This window comes from Xylocopa sonorina, chromosome 1, assembly GCF_050948175.1.
Source record: "Xylocopa sonorina isolate GNS202 chromosome 1, iyXylSono1_principal, whole genome shotgun sequence".
Lineage (NCBI taxonomy): Eukaryota > Metazoa > Arthropoda > Insecta > Hymenoptera > Apidae > Xylocopa > Xylocopa sonorina.
The window spans coordinates 9,193,559-9,207,446 of NC_135193.1; the positions used below are offsets into that span (position 1 = coordinate 9,193,559).

Consider the following 13,888-nt stretch of genomic DNA (forward strand, 5'->3'; position numbering starts at 1 on the left):
ATTAAAAACTGGCAATTCTACCCCCTTATTATTTCTTTTCCCCTTACAAATGACGAACTCCTTTTTAATCTATTTATCTCTATTTTGTACATGATTTGGTTTGGTTAGGGTATGTAAAAGTAATTTTTTCTCAGTTAAATCTTATTTTAATATCGTAATGTATTTATATAATATATCTTTTAACATTTTGACGTATATTTTATTGTTACAGCTGCAGGTGGGCTGACATGAAAAGGCGATTTTGTGGGGTGCATTAAGGTGAAAATGAAGAAAATCGAAGGTATATTTGAGACTTTGTTTTCATGAAAAGAAACTTCAAAAATATATCGATAATCATCCATATTATTTTATAGTTCGTTACGATTAGAATCTGCTTATTTGATGATGGAGGATCTTCAAAGTCATTTTCGAGAAGGAAATAGTTTCGGTATCCTACTAATCTTTTATTATCATGTTATTTTCACTTTTCGAATGACCCCCATCTGCAACCGGACATCCTGCGTATCAAATTTTACATTACTCAGGTATCTGTTTTCAGTTAAAAGTGGTACAGCCAATTTTAACTTTAGGATCACGATCCGCATTATCAAAGAAGTTAATTTATAGTGAAGCTAACTGTTATTAAAATAGAATCGCTTTACAAGATAGAGTTATCTAATTTTGCTGATACTAAGTGTATATATTATAGTCCGCTAATTTTGCTAATACTAAGTGTAGCGGAGTATAATTTGCATGAAGGGATAGGAAGTGTCTTTGACCGACAACGGAGAAGACCACAACTTTATTTTTAAATTTAAGTTAAAGTCTCTATTTTTAAATTCAATGAAACTATTTTTTGGCCACTGACGCATAAATTGTAGTGTGTTGAGCAATAAAACGACTTCCGAGTTTAGTATTCCTCGGTGAACTGTTATAACGTGTCACACATGTAAGTCGTATCACGGTAAAAATTGTATCATGAATACAAACAGCGTTATATAGAAATATTTGTACGATAGTAATATTATTTTATACTTTTTTATTTCATATTTATTTTATATAACAATTCTTTCATACATTCTTACAACCGTTGCAGTTAAAAATATCAAAATCGTTTACTGCTACTTTTTTAATGTACAGCCCTGACAGTTATTTGTTATGTTTACCTTATGGTTATATTTTTTATGCATAAAAATTTGTATAAATAGTTATTATTATTACTTTCTTTTTTACTAATTCATTCGTATGTCCTATTGCAGATTTCCTGTCTTTATCTAGTGGTTGAAGATCTTGCACGCGGCAGTGATTCGTCCTAAACCCCTACTACGGTATTCTGTTGAAATACCCACATAACTTATTGTGATCTCAGACTCTCTGCATCTTTCTTTTTCAAATTTTATGTAAATATGTAAATAGGACTACGGTGGATTTGTAGGACACGTAACCTTGCTGTTTTCAAACCTCTACATAATTCGTATGATAACTTACATTTAAGATTATCAATGTTATAAAACGATGATGATAACGCTTACCTTCATTACTAAAAGAACAATTGTTATATAATACTTTCATCACGAGTACCTTTTTCCAATGTTCTCCTAATTAAAACAATCGTTCCAATTATTTTTAGGAAAATCGAGAACGGATAAGCCCAATCGGTAGATTACAATCGGTGCGGATACCAAGGTGTAAGAGGTGCATATTTTTTCGAAATTAATAAACCTTGAATCAACACAGAACATATTTTTGAATAACTATATCACTGCTGGAGGTAAACATTACTCGTCTATCTTTACTTTAACGTAAAATGCGTAAAAGGGGACATGCCTCAAGTATACGATATATATATGTATTGCTACTTCACCGTACACTAGAAAATGTAGATAAACGATATAATTAGAATTTTCAAATGTATATTTTTTTAGATAATGCCGTTCAATTTTCTCGTCGACTATCACTAGAAACTGCTAATGCCGCCATAAATAATCTGTCTAGAGTTACTTCGAAACAAAGGGCAATTGTTCTCCCGCGAACTTATGGAAAGGATTAATGAAAGATAAAACATTTATTCATTGCTTTTCAAGGAATTATTCTCTGTAAGATAAAACAGCAACATGTCTCGAAATATTAAAATTCTAAGTTAAGAGATACTCATGCTACAGGTTGAAGAATTGACAAACTTACTAAAATACGTTTATGTTTACAGAGTCTACTTGGATTCCAATATCAATTCTTCTCATATCATGGGCGGTACACTAGCTTTATTTCCTGAATACGAGCTTGGATAAACTCAAACGAATATGAATTTGTCTTCATGTTCTGGACGAATCTTCAAGCAAACTCCAATCAAGTTACAATAATTTTTTTTTGTTGAAAGCAACTTTATTTTATTACTATCATATTAATGTACTCTTATATCAAATCATATCAAGTGTCCTTTAACTTATGGATGACACTGTATAAACATTAAAATCGTGCCTTCGCACAAATTTCTTATAAACATGTTTTGATTCTTCTATTGACAATATAAACGTTAATTTGTAGGTATACAAGAGTGACGAAGGAACGAGTGGTAAGCGCCGCAGTCGATGGATTTCCAAATATCTCGTAGGAGAGCTGATAGAAGGATGTGCCCCATTGTGGAGTCCTTATGCCTCCGATTGGATTGTTCACCAGTAAGGCGCGCGTTATTGCCTTAAAGACGGCCAAAGGAGAAGGGGAGAAAAAGTTGTGGTAGAAGCTGTCGAAGAAGCACGACGACGCATTTAAATGGACGGTCGCGTGTTGCCGCGGATTCAGTTCCGTCGCCGGCCTCTCGAAACCGGATTCTACAATTTTCCGCTTTTTTTTCGTTCCCTCTTTTAACATCGGTGCGCTACCCAGCAAACACCATAGGTGCCGTATAACAAGATTATCATTACGAGAAAGAAAATTTTGTGGCCCGAGCGGAGAAAGGCGATCCACACGAGCATTTGCGAACCGATCGCGAATGCAGATGTGATTGCCCGCTCGAGTAGTAATCCGCGTCGTCTTTCGTTTTGTTGGTTTACGTTTTGTCCGCGGGTAGAATGTGTCGTGGATGCAAGAACAAGTAACGTTCGGTCTTTGATCGTTTGTACATCGAGGGACCACAAGTTTCACCTTCGAGCCCCTGAAGCACGTTCGAAGGCACAGTGGTAACCAGAACACCCGATCTCGTCGTTCATAGTATAGCTATTTAGGTGAGTTTAATCTCTCAGTTTTAATTATCCTCTGATGCTTTCTTTTCGTTTATGTTTGAATTGTATTGCAAATGTTTACAGTTATGTATACCTAAATTATTGTCGTTGAGATAACGTTTATTACGTATTTGACCAGGGATGTTACAAATGAATAAGTAATGAATATTTTCTCTGAAATAAAGTGAGATTTTCTCTGTCGTTTTTTAGACATGAATGCATTTAAAAGCTCAACAAAAAACCGGTTCTTATCGGTTATGCTTAATGTACTGTATTAGACACGTGCTCTTGTGACGAGGAATTTCAATTATGTTATGTGCACTCTTGGTATTAAGTAATACGAAGATGTAATACTTTTTAAAGTATTTTTTTGTTGGTATCGACATATTGTGCTGGTAAAACTTTCCATCTATGAAAAGTGGGTGGGAGATAATGAAAAAATTCGTATATACGAAAAGGTACAAGAGTAAAATTGATAAGTTAACGCTGTTGCTAAACAAAACACAACCAAAGGAAGGCAATAAATAAGGGAGAGAGAAAGATTAGGTAACGTTAGATTAGATAGAAGAAAAATTCTTCTAGATTCCGGTATTTTGTAATCACCAGTGAGACACACGTTGGTCACATGTAAAAAGGTAAATATTTAATATTTACCGTAACACGGTTGTTTCAATTAATTATCTTTATTAGATCTCGCTTACGAGTTATATTTGTATCATCCTTCTTCGTGGTATGTGTACACGACAGTGTCGAAACATTACCAACACATATTTACCTGCTATACATTCGGCATTCCAATTGTCTCTTTGAAATATCAAACAAACAGAGTAACAATTTTTGTCGATAAAAAATCCGAAATTTCAATTCAACAAAAGTTACTTATATAAGTAGCTCACAGAGCTATGTACGTTTGCCATGTAGTGTTTAAAATAATATGAGATCAGAGGTAAGAGTAATGTCTTACGATTTTGATTTTAGTAAAAAAAATCAGTAATTTATTGGCACATATAGTAATTACACTACATTTACTAATTGCCAAATCTACAGATTGAACAACTTTTTGCGTAATACGTCTGCTGCTATACTACTAAATTTACTGCAAATGTTATATATGTCGCGGTATTCGTTTTTAACTTTACATATCTAATCTTGAGTTTACCTTTTATGTAACTATTGTACTGTTTTAAATGTCTCAGTTCATAAAATATATATTTCACTTGTTAAGAATTGAAAGGAAAGAATTGAGAAATAAACTTTACGAGCAACCGTACGCGATGATTCTTATATGGGTAATAGTTAAAATGATCAGAACGATACTTTTTATTATTTTGAGCATCGATCGCAATACGTTTATGCTTAGAATTTCTCACAACGAACTCGATCAATATTATCGACATTGTACACGTAGATGAAGTTCAAAATTGGTTGACACGATTATTGATTGAGGTTTATTGCGAAAGTATTATCTAGCTGTAAGATCATATCACGTCTCTACAATAGTCTCGATATCACAATGCAGTTCTCATTGCTGTTAGATCCTAAATTAACGGCTTATATGAACGATAATCATCAGATGAGAGCAATTAATATCATTTAATACTAAATCGATTGATAACTACAGATCGATCCACGATCTTAAGTGTACTGTTTAATTAACTAGTAACCGAATAGAAATAGAAATAGATATAAAATGAATTGGGAAAATTTAGATGAAAGAAGTCAGTCAAGAAATAGAATTAAACATAGGGCGCAAGTGCATTTCTCTAATTTCGCGCGTGCATCTTTATTGCAGTATTTAGAGCACTTTTTAGCCAGCTGTACATAACGACAAGCGTTTAAGTAAGATGTTGGGACACGCACGTGCCTTTGAATAGCTCGTATTAACTCCTATTGTACGCGCTGTTGGATCTCTGTATCGCTCAAAGGATGGAACAACGTTGCAATGAAATTGCGGCTTATTTGCAAAAGAAAGAGCAACCGCTTCGTCGCATTCGTTGTTATTATTGTTACATGCACATTGACCATCGACAGAATGGTATTTGCCTTGACGGGGACCATTTATAATTAAGACGTTCCGTTTCTTTTTACAACGCTAAATGGTATTCCATGGCAAAACATATTGCTGCACTGCTGTCCCTATACGTTTCACGAATTTTGTTACAGCATAACGTTAGAGGCGACGAGACATACGTTGATGGCTACATAACGTTCTTATACAAAATAACGAAGAGTAATTAAGTGTGCGAAATATCTTTTTCCGTCTTCTTGGTACATGCAAACAAATCTGAGGAACGGTTCTAACAACGTGTTTAACTGGTCTAGATCTAGATCTAGATCTCGTCCTAAAGTAGAATTTGTGAGAAAATCGTACAAATAGAAGCCTAAGAAGATCCAGCAGAGTTTTAAGCTCAGGAAAATTAGTAAGATAAAACCAGATCAGGTAGAATGAATTTTAGAAAAATTCGTACAACATATCAGACATAATTTCTTTTCATTGTTTCAATTATTTGATCTCTGAACCATCTAGACCTCTGCCACGAGATTTAGGACACTTTCGATTCAATCGTAATTTTTAGGCAAATGTACAATCGGGACCATTTAAAGGCAAGAAACAGTGGGAACATAATTATGTAGGTCGAAAAACTCTCGAAGACCATAAGCAAGGTTGAGCACCGTTTACTTGCGGTTTAATTATAAAACGGTAATTACGGAGCATTACCTGGATCTGCGTAGAAGAGCTCTCGAGATGGAAGCCAATATGATAACTGGTATCGTATAGTTTTCCATAATCGATAGCTTTTTCAATGACTGCATGCGAACGATTCGCGGCTTTCAAGGCAACTGTAACAGTTCCACTTGGGGGACGACGGATTAACATTACGGCGTATAATTTTGCGCGGGCAAAGATTTAAATGAGACCGCTAAGCAGCTGCGTCGCGATTTGCATGAAAAACAATGTACCGGATGAATTAATTCGCGGGCATGCGCTTGAACTACATGTATCTAGAGATGGGATCAAGTTCAGTATGTACAAGACTTTGCGTACAACACAATTAACAAAAATATACATTTTCTCATACTTTATTATATTTTAATTGGAACGCTTGTCAACCTTCATATTCGTTATCAAATTCGTATAAATAAAACGCGTCCTCAAACGACATGTCGAAGTGAAGATTCGGTTACGCTCAAAAGTGCCACTTATATTTTTCAACGCACTTAAAAAGCACAATCGATACTATCTAATCTAAATTCCCTTTCGTCCAAAATGATTATATTTTTATTCAATTATAATCGCGTTTAACTGCAATACTCTTGATCCCACCTCTACATCCCACGGACTATGTATAATCGAGTAAACCTCGTGACAGAGTTGATTCAGAAGCACGTGATAGCACAGACTGACCGGTTTCATGAGCAAAACATGTGACACGCATTCTAGTGCTTTTTTTTTCCTCCTTTCGTTTCTCTCGTATGCTGCTCGCTCGCCACTACCTGGCTGATGAAAATAAAGGCGTGATATCGCGATCAGTCAGAGATTTCCGGAATTCTGGAGTTTAATTAACTTTTTCAAGTACCGGTATACACCTATATACGAAAAGATAGCTAAATATCCGATTTTCTCCTCTATGTCTTTTAATTCACATTTTTAACGATATTTATCTTAACATTTATCGAAATACTATGAAGAAAAGTTAAAAGATCAAGATTGCAAACTCCGTTCAGCTTACAATAACTTTCGTCGGCTGTTAAAGTAAATATATTTCTTGTGGTTGTTTTTGACTCTTGCACGTGTATCTTTCTTCTGTTTAAATAAAAAGGTATAGATAAGTACTGGGAAGGATATGCTACGTGTTCAAATCCTTGAATAAAGAGTGGAAAGTAGATAGGAGGTACTTTATTCGGTTTGCTTAATATTTCGAGGGGATATAAAGGATACGAAGAAAGTACATGTGACGAGTAAGTTCCGCTCGCTTTCGAGTGAAAACATCGTTTCGAACACCGTTCTGTGACTGCGATAGATATTCGATGTGTAAAAGGTATTAGATCTGTGTGTAAGGAATTAGATGAATACTTAGAGCAACTTGATGATTGATAAGAAAATGAGAAGTAGCGAAGATTAGGAATCTTGGTATCTTAGATTGGTCCAAATCGACTAAGCGCCGTTATCGTTCCTATTGAGTAAATTTTAAGTCTTGACAAATTTTCTTAAAGTTCGAGATAAAACGAAGAAAGATAACAATATTTCATAAAAAAATAAAGCCTCGTAAAACATTTAAACTCTTTTATCGTCTTTGTTACGAGGATGTAATTCTTTCTATTCCATATCATTTCAAGTAACTTTTTTATTCCAACAGAGAATAGAAAAAAGAATTATTTCTCTTTCAAAGCCAAATAATGAACTAATTTCATTCTGACCAAACGAACTGATATAATATTGTTTGAACGCCTATTTTTAAATCATTTTATTTGCACAGTGTCCAATATCGGCAAATATTGAATTTATCTCGTTAATGGTAACACGGAAAACCGTGACATATTTTTAACTCATCGAACGGCGAACGAAATTTTTAATCAAACATTTATATCGATTAAACACTCCTAACGATCAATTGGAGGGAACCTGTTCAAACGGACTATCCATCGTAATTACATCTATCGTAAATCATAATCCGCCTGACAAGAATAATTTATCGTTTAGCTAAGCGCGCTCATGTGACTCGGGTTTTGTAATGTGATTAATTGTAGGAATACAGGAAAAGTTAGTTATAAACACAAGTCACATGCTACTTTTCATCGTACAATTGACATCATTTGTGTTAGAGATCGATGAACGTATCTATTCCTAACTTGAGGAACCTAATTTTTATATTTTTATTATTTTATATCTCTTGCTCAACACGCTACACATAGATTTATTTCTACCAGCACAATATGTCCACGATATGGACACCATCTTATTGTTTACATTCTTATAAGTTAATGATCGATCCATTAAACGGTTAATTCAAAGTCCAATAGAAACCCATGGAACAAGAGCGAATCGTGCAGAAAAGCACGTATGCGAGGAGTCTTGCGAATTTAAGTCGAATCAGTTGATTTCATGGCCTGATGAAACTAATTCGATTGATGATCGTCAAACAACAAATGTAACGTTCTAATTCGGCACTCCGCGGACGTAGTATGTTATGCTGTGTTATTTAGTGGCATTCGAATTGTATCACGTAAGAATTTCATTTAATTTCGTTTAATTTATTGACGTTCAAGGAGGACGCGTGACCCTAACGCGGACAAGTATCAACTACGCTAACAGTTGCGAATTGTTTTTTATTTTCAGGATGAACAAAACGAACGGTACCGGGAGCTCGAATCAACAAACCGAGGTGTACGTGAATCATGCTTTGAGCGGGTCAGAGGATAGCTTAAATCTCGGGCATTCGAACAATCCTCAAATAAGCGACTCCTATGAGAGCCATCAAGAAATACAAGGTTCTTCAGACTTTATTCGTAAGTATACATTTAATACAAAGCGTTTACGATCTGGTGCAAACGAGAAGGAAAAAGGCGGCAGTGTAGAACGACGTTGCTTCATTTCAAAGCCAGTTTTTGAGAAACTTCTGTTTGAAAATTCAACGAGTGCACTTTACTAAGTAGCACTAATAAAAACTGGGTCAAGAATGTAGAGCGACATTCTTCCGTACGAAACTTCATTTCTAAATAAAACTCTGCTGAAGTTTCAATGCACCTCGTTTCTTTTGAAGTTAAAGCTTCGCGCATAACGATGTCGCTTCACATTTTCGAGTCATTCTTCGCAAGCAATAATTTATGAAACAGTGAGATGTCTAATTCTTCACCCGTTCTACAATAACAGTATTTTACATACGTATCTACGACCTATCTTACTGCCTTCGCAAACACGATCTAACATTACGATTCCTGATCTAAAAACTGAAATGATTCGTCATTCTCCTCGAGCAGTGATAGATCAACAGCATTAATTTGTTGCGCGATCGGCGCAAAATTATTTATACTGATGATTACCTTAATGGGATAAGCGAAGGTGTACTGAACAACTTTATTTTTCACAGTGGTGGAAGAACCCACGGATTACAAGATCCAGCATGAGGATAGTTTCATGAACTCCATCATATACTGCGCGAGGAGACGTTGCAGGTCGGCGTGTACAAAGAAAACCATTTACAAAAGGGTACCAATATTAAATTGGTTGCCAAGGTATAATACGCAGGATGCACTTGGTGATTTCGTTGCAGGTATTACCGTGGGCCTCACTGTCATCCCACAATCGTTAGCCTACGCTAATGTAGCGGGTTTACCGCCTCAGGTTGCTATTATTAAACAATTGTTTCGCTACCGGATAGCATAGAGACGTCTTATATTTATAAAACAGTAAATTTCAAAGATGCCTTCTAGGCTTATCCCAAATACGTATGTCTGAAACATTCAAGACACCTTAGACGTTCCCGTTGCTATCTGAGCTTGTGTAATTGAAGCGAAAGTAAGATCTTCGATAAACGAGATTGTATTTTACAGTATGGATTGTACGGTAGCTTTATAGGCTGCTTTATTTATGTTATATTTGGATCTTGCAAAGACACACCATTGGGACCCAGTGCCATAATTTCTCTACTCACTTATCAAACTGTCGCACACCTTGAAGCACCGGTTCAACACGCGATACTCCTCGCTTTCTTAGCAGGAGTAATAGAATTGATTATGGGTATATTTGGCCTCGGTAAATGTCGATAACTTCCATTGCTTATTTATAATTAAAGATTTAACATAGAAATATTTATCACAAATACGAGTTGTTGAAATTGTTAAATGATATGTATTACAGGATTTTTAATCGATTTTGTGTCTGGACCCGTGAGCTCTGGTTTTACATCGGCGGTGGCTTTAATAATAATCACTTCGCAGATAAAAGACATACTTGGCATTCCTGCGAAGGGGTCGCAATTTCTTGAGATGTGGAAAAGTCTTGCCGGACGTTTACACGAGACTTCAACTTGGGATGCTGCTCTTGGAGCATCTTGTATAGCGCTTCTTTTACTGCTTAGGGTACATACATACATCGTTATATCGAAAAAATGATTCATATATTTTCTTACACTATTTCCGTTATCCTTTAACGCTTTGTATTTTTATAGCTTCTAGCATCGTGTAGTTTTGGCCCCAAAGACGAAGAGTTGCAAAGTACAAAATATCGGATTATAAATAAATTCATTTGGTTATTCGGTACATCGCGAAATGCGCTTCTAGTAATATTATGCGGGCTCTTAGGATATACGTTTAGAGAAGGATCTCCCTTCAAATTGGTTGGTAAGAGCAATAGAATAGGACAGATTAATATTTTTTAGAGTTCAACGTTAAATGAAAGTATTATGTTGCAATAATTGTTTTCACTAATTTGTTCAATTTTAAATGTACATTAACGCTAACTATTTAATTATTCTTTCTTTCCTTGTAGGATACATACCAGGGGGTATGCCAAATGTACAGTTACCACCATTTAGTTATACTAGAAATGACAATACCACGGCGACATTTATAGATATGGTTTCAAATTTAGGAAGCGGTATTCTCGTTTTACCGCTTATCTCGTTAATGGAAGATATCGCCATTTGTAAAGCATTCTGTTAGTTGATTTTCATTTTTGTTTTCTTTTATTAGAGATATGTATTGCATAAAATAGTATGTAATTGTTTTCTTACATGTAACAATAGGAAAGGATTTCGTATTTATTTCAGCAACTGGAAAATCAGTTGACGCAACGCAAGAATTAATAGCAATTGGAATGTCAAACATTGGTAATTCTTTTGTCCAGGCTTTTCCTAGTACAGGATCTCTTAGTAGGAGCGCGGTGAACAACGCTTCCGGAGTTCGTACACCGATGGGGGGAATTTATACTGGTAACATCATTTTTCTCTCATACATTTACTCTACAATAGATATATCTTAATACTATCTAAATAATAATTTATTTTTGTTATTTTTATAAGAGTGACAAAGTAGTTATTTGTTTTAGGAACTTTAGTTATATTAGCCCTCTTCTTCCTCACCCCTTACTTCAGCTATATTCCAAGAACTACATTGGCAGCAATTATCATAGCTGCAGTAATATTTATGGTTGAAGTTAAAGTTGTAAAACCAATGTGGAGAACTAAAAGTAAGTTTATAAATGAAGATGATGTCTAGGAAAAATGTTTAATTTAGTTATGAAGAATTAATCCCTTTCTTGTTTATATATTATATTATTACAGAATCAGATTTAATTCCCGGATTGGGAACGTTCATTGCGTGTTTATTATTACAATTAGAAATTGGAATTCTATGCGGTATTGGAATAAATATTTTATTCATTTTATATCACGCAGCGCGACCAAAGATATCCGTGGAAAAACTTACGGTATGCCATTCTACTTCGTGTGTTCCATATTTTTCACATTTTTCATTTCTTTAGCATTTATAGATTGACAAATGATCCCAATCGGATTTCTACGTTACAGACCCGGCATGGTATTCATTATCTCATGTTAACTCCGGACCGGTGTTTAATTTTCCCGTCTGTCGATTATGTACGAAATTTGGTAACGAAATACAGTCAGAGAGCCGGAAACATAGCAACGCCGGTTGTTATCGATTGCTCTCATATTTACGGAGCAGATTTCACCGCGGCTACAGTAATGGAAACGTTGACGAAGGATTTTGCAATAAGAGGGCAACCACTCTTCTTCTATAATTTAAAGCCTTCGGTTTATGCTGTATTCGAGGGTGTTGCATCATCTGACTTTGTTGTATATTATACTCAGGAGGCGTTGGACGATCTTCTAAAAGATCGAGGCTACATAAAGCAAATTAAATAGATCACGTTATTTATATACATATCAAATTACATAACGTAATCTGGATTATCATACTATTTTATTGATAATCTTCTCCGTTATATAGATTCCTCTTATAAACATCATTATTATTGTTACGGATTTTACATGTATGCGAAGTATAAGACAAATACTTCTTAATTTACGTTTTCATTCATTTTCAACGTATTACATCTCCAGTATCATCGTATTTTATAATTTAAAAATGCACTGTGATTCATCTAATATTTATATTAAATATATTGTGGCGTAGACATATTTTTAATAAATCATTTTTAATGATATATTGTTAAAAAAAGAAAAAAAAGAAATTTGTCATTAGTATTTACCAGTCATTGTTATTACCTATGAAAGTATAACAAAATGTGTTCTTTAGTGAAAGATAGCAATAAATATAATTATGCAGTAACTTTGCAAGATCATTTGCCTGTATTTGGTAATACTGAGAAAATTAGGGAAAAACGTGGCAAAAAACTTGAAAAAAAGACGACAAACATACTTTACATATTTTATTATTAAACTAAATAAACATATGTTCTCATTCATTTTCTTGAGAGCGTAATCTGGCACTGGCATTGGTTACCCTTATCGAAAGTTGTTGAGCACGCTCGACTATGGTTTTGCGTTTCTTACTGCTCACACCATGAGCAATTTCGGCGCAGAACTTTCTGTTCTGCATCATCAAAACTTCTAATTCCTGTGAATCGCAAAAAAAAATAAGTGTCATTGCAAATATTGGGAAGAACGCCTGCTTTATTTTATATCTGTATATTACAACAAGGGTAAATGATAGATAAATATTGACTTCTTTACCTTGACGTTATGTACCAAAACTTTCCTAAAACCAGTTGGTAACATGTGACGTGTTTTTTTGTTACTTCCATAACCGATATTAGGCATCAGATACTGTCCCTTGAAGCGTCTGCGAACTCTGTTATCGATACCTTTGGGCTTACGCCAGTTCCTCTAAAGAATCATTTTGTTATTGTCATAATATGTACACATAAGTACTGCATACTAATATCATTGAAGAACCAAGTACCGTTGTAATTTTTTAATTAACAATAAATAACAAACCTTCAGTTTACTGTATCTATCGCTCTGATGACGAATGAACTTCTTCGTCCTCTTCTTTACAATCGTAGGCCTATACACTGGTCGAATAGCCATTTTGGTGAAATATTAGTAGACTGAAATTGCACACATAAATACGATGTAAATTAATTAATATCCAGTCTTTGAAAAGGAGTAACAATAACACTATACATTTTGACAACTATTTTTCCTTCGTCTAACTATAATGATAAATATTACGAAAAAAATATAATATGTACAACCACTGCTTATTCACTTATATTAAATTAATATCTGTATATTTTATACTACATGGAAGGATTTTGATTAAATCTTCAGATTTCCAATGACATCACGTACCGTCTCTCGAAACACGCCAAACGGAAAAGAATATGTCGATCCCCGAGCAACATATGTTTAACTGCGACTCATGGCGCCATCCCTCTAAAAAGTGCTCAATCTGGTCGCACATAATTATCAACAGCGAAGTAAACTCGGTTGCCAGGCAGCGCCGTCTCTGCGAAAAATGACCAAACTGTTCGCAGAGGTAAGAGAGAGAAAGATGCTATAAGAAAGAGTGAGACAGATGAAGTCGACCCCTCTCTAGAACCCGTGGCGCCATCTCTGTGAGAAGTGCTCAAACTGGTCGCACATAAGTATCGACAGCGAAGTGAACTACTGAAAACTACTAGCGCCATCTCTTAGAGAAACACT

The 13,888-nt window shown here is 34.9% G+C and overlaps 2 protein-coding genes and 2 long non-coding RNA genes across 5 annotated transcripts; 3 read left to right on the forward strand and 1 right to left on the reverse strand.

Annotated features, from left to right (window-relative positions):
* The first annotated feature begins 731 nt into the window (after positions 1-731).
* LOC143427193 (uncharacterized) lies at positions 732-1,616 on the forward strand. The gene is made up of 3 exons (XR_013102278.1): positions 732-928; positions 1,239-1,307; positions 1,396-1,616. It is a non-coding gene; the product is annotated as an uncharacterized LOC143427193 (long non-coding RNA).
* A 66-nt stretch (positions 1,617-1,682) lies between these two features.
* Positions 1,683-2,273, forward strand: LOC143427202 (uncharacterized). Its single transcript, XR_013102280.1, has 3 exons — positions 1,683-1,750; positions 1,905-2,118; positions 2,186-2,273. It is a non-coding gene; the product is annotated as an uncharacterized LOC143427202 (long non-coding RNA).
* Positions 2,274-2,657: 384 nt separating this feature from the next.
* Esp (Epidermal stripes and patches) lies at positions 2,658-12,649 on the forward strand. Of its 2 annotated transcripts, none has more exons than XM_076909475.1 (11): positions 2,658-3,200; positions 8,536-8,705; positions 9,287-9,540; positions 9,750-9,951; positions 10,057-10,277; positions 10,367-10,538; positions 10,687-10,854; positions 10,967-11,128; positions 11,245-11,385; positions 11,480-11,625; positions 11,726-12,649. In XM_076909475.1, the coding sequence occupies exons 2-11, from the start codon at positions 8,537-8,539 to the stop codon at positions 12,080-12,082; spliced, it is 1,992 nt and encodes a 663-aa protein (XP_076765590.1). In that variant the 5' UTR covers positions 2,658-3,200; position 8,536; the 3' UTR covers positions 12,083-12,649. The 2 variants fall into 2 exon arrangements, with proteins under 2 accessions (XP_076765590.1, XP_076765591.1); XM_076909476.1 differs by lacking the exon at positions 2,658-3,200 and adding an exon at positions 8,180-8,422.
* Rpl32 (ribosomal protein L32) lies at positions 12,597-13,619 on the reverse strand. The gene is made up of 4 exons (XM_076909477.1): positions 13,535-13,619; positions 13,178-13,290; positions 12,914-13,066; positions 12,597-12,797 (listed from the first exon to the last, which is right to left on the reverse strand). Exons 2-4 carry the CDS (start codon positions 13,268-13,270, stop codon positions 12,639-12,641), a joined length of 405 nt encoding a protein of 134 aa, XP_076765592.1. The 5' UTR covers positions 13,271-13,290; positions 13,535-13,619; the 3' UTR covers positions 12,597-12,638.
* Positions 13,620-13,888: the final 269 nt, after the last annotated feature.

Bases quoted from the DNA above. Each gene is read 5' to 3' on its own strand.
- Rpl32 (XM_076909477.1), bottom strand. From the start codon at position 13,270: ATGGCTATTCGACCAGTGTATAGGCCTACGATTGTAAAGAAGAGGACG. The intron at 13,067-13,177 runs GTTTGTTATTTA...ATGATTCTTTAG, and splicing joins ATAGATACAGTAAACTGAAG to AGGAACTGGCGTAAGCCCAA. The intron at 12,798-12,913 runs GTAAAGAAGTCA...TGCGATTCACAG, and splicing joins TTTTGGTACATAACGTCAAG to GAATTAGAAGTTTTGATGAT.
- Esp (XM_076909475.1), top strand. From the start codon at position 8,537: ATGAACAAAACGAACGGTACCGGGAGCTCGAATCAACAAACCGAGGTG. The intron at 9,952-10,056 runs GTAAATGTCGAT...TATGTATTACAG, and splicing joins TATGGGTATATTTGGCCTCG to GATTTTTAATCGATTTTGTG. The intron at 11,386-11,479 runs GTAAGTTTATAA...ATATTATTACAG, and splicing joins ACCAATGTGGAGAACTAAAA to AATCAGATTTAATTCCCGGA.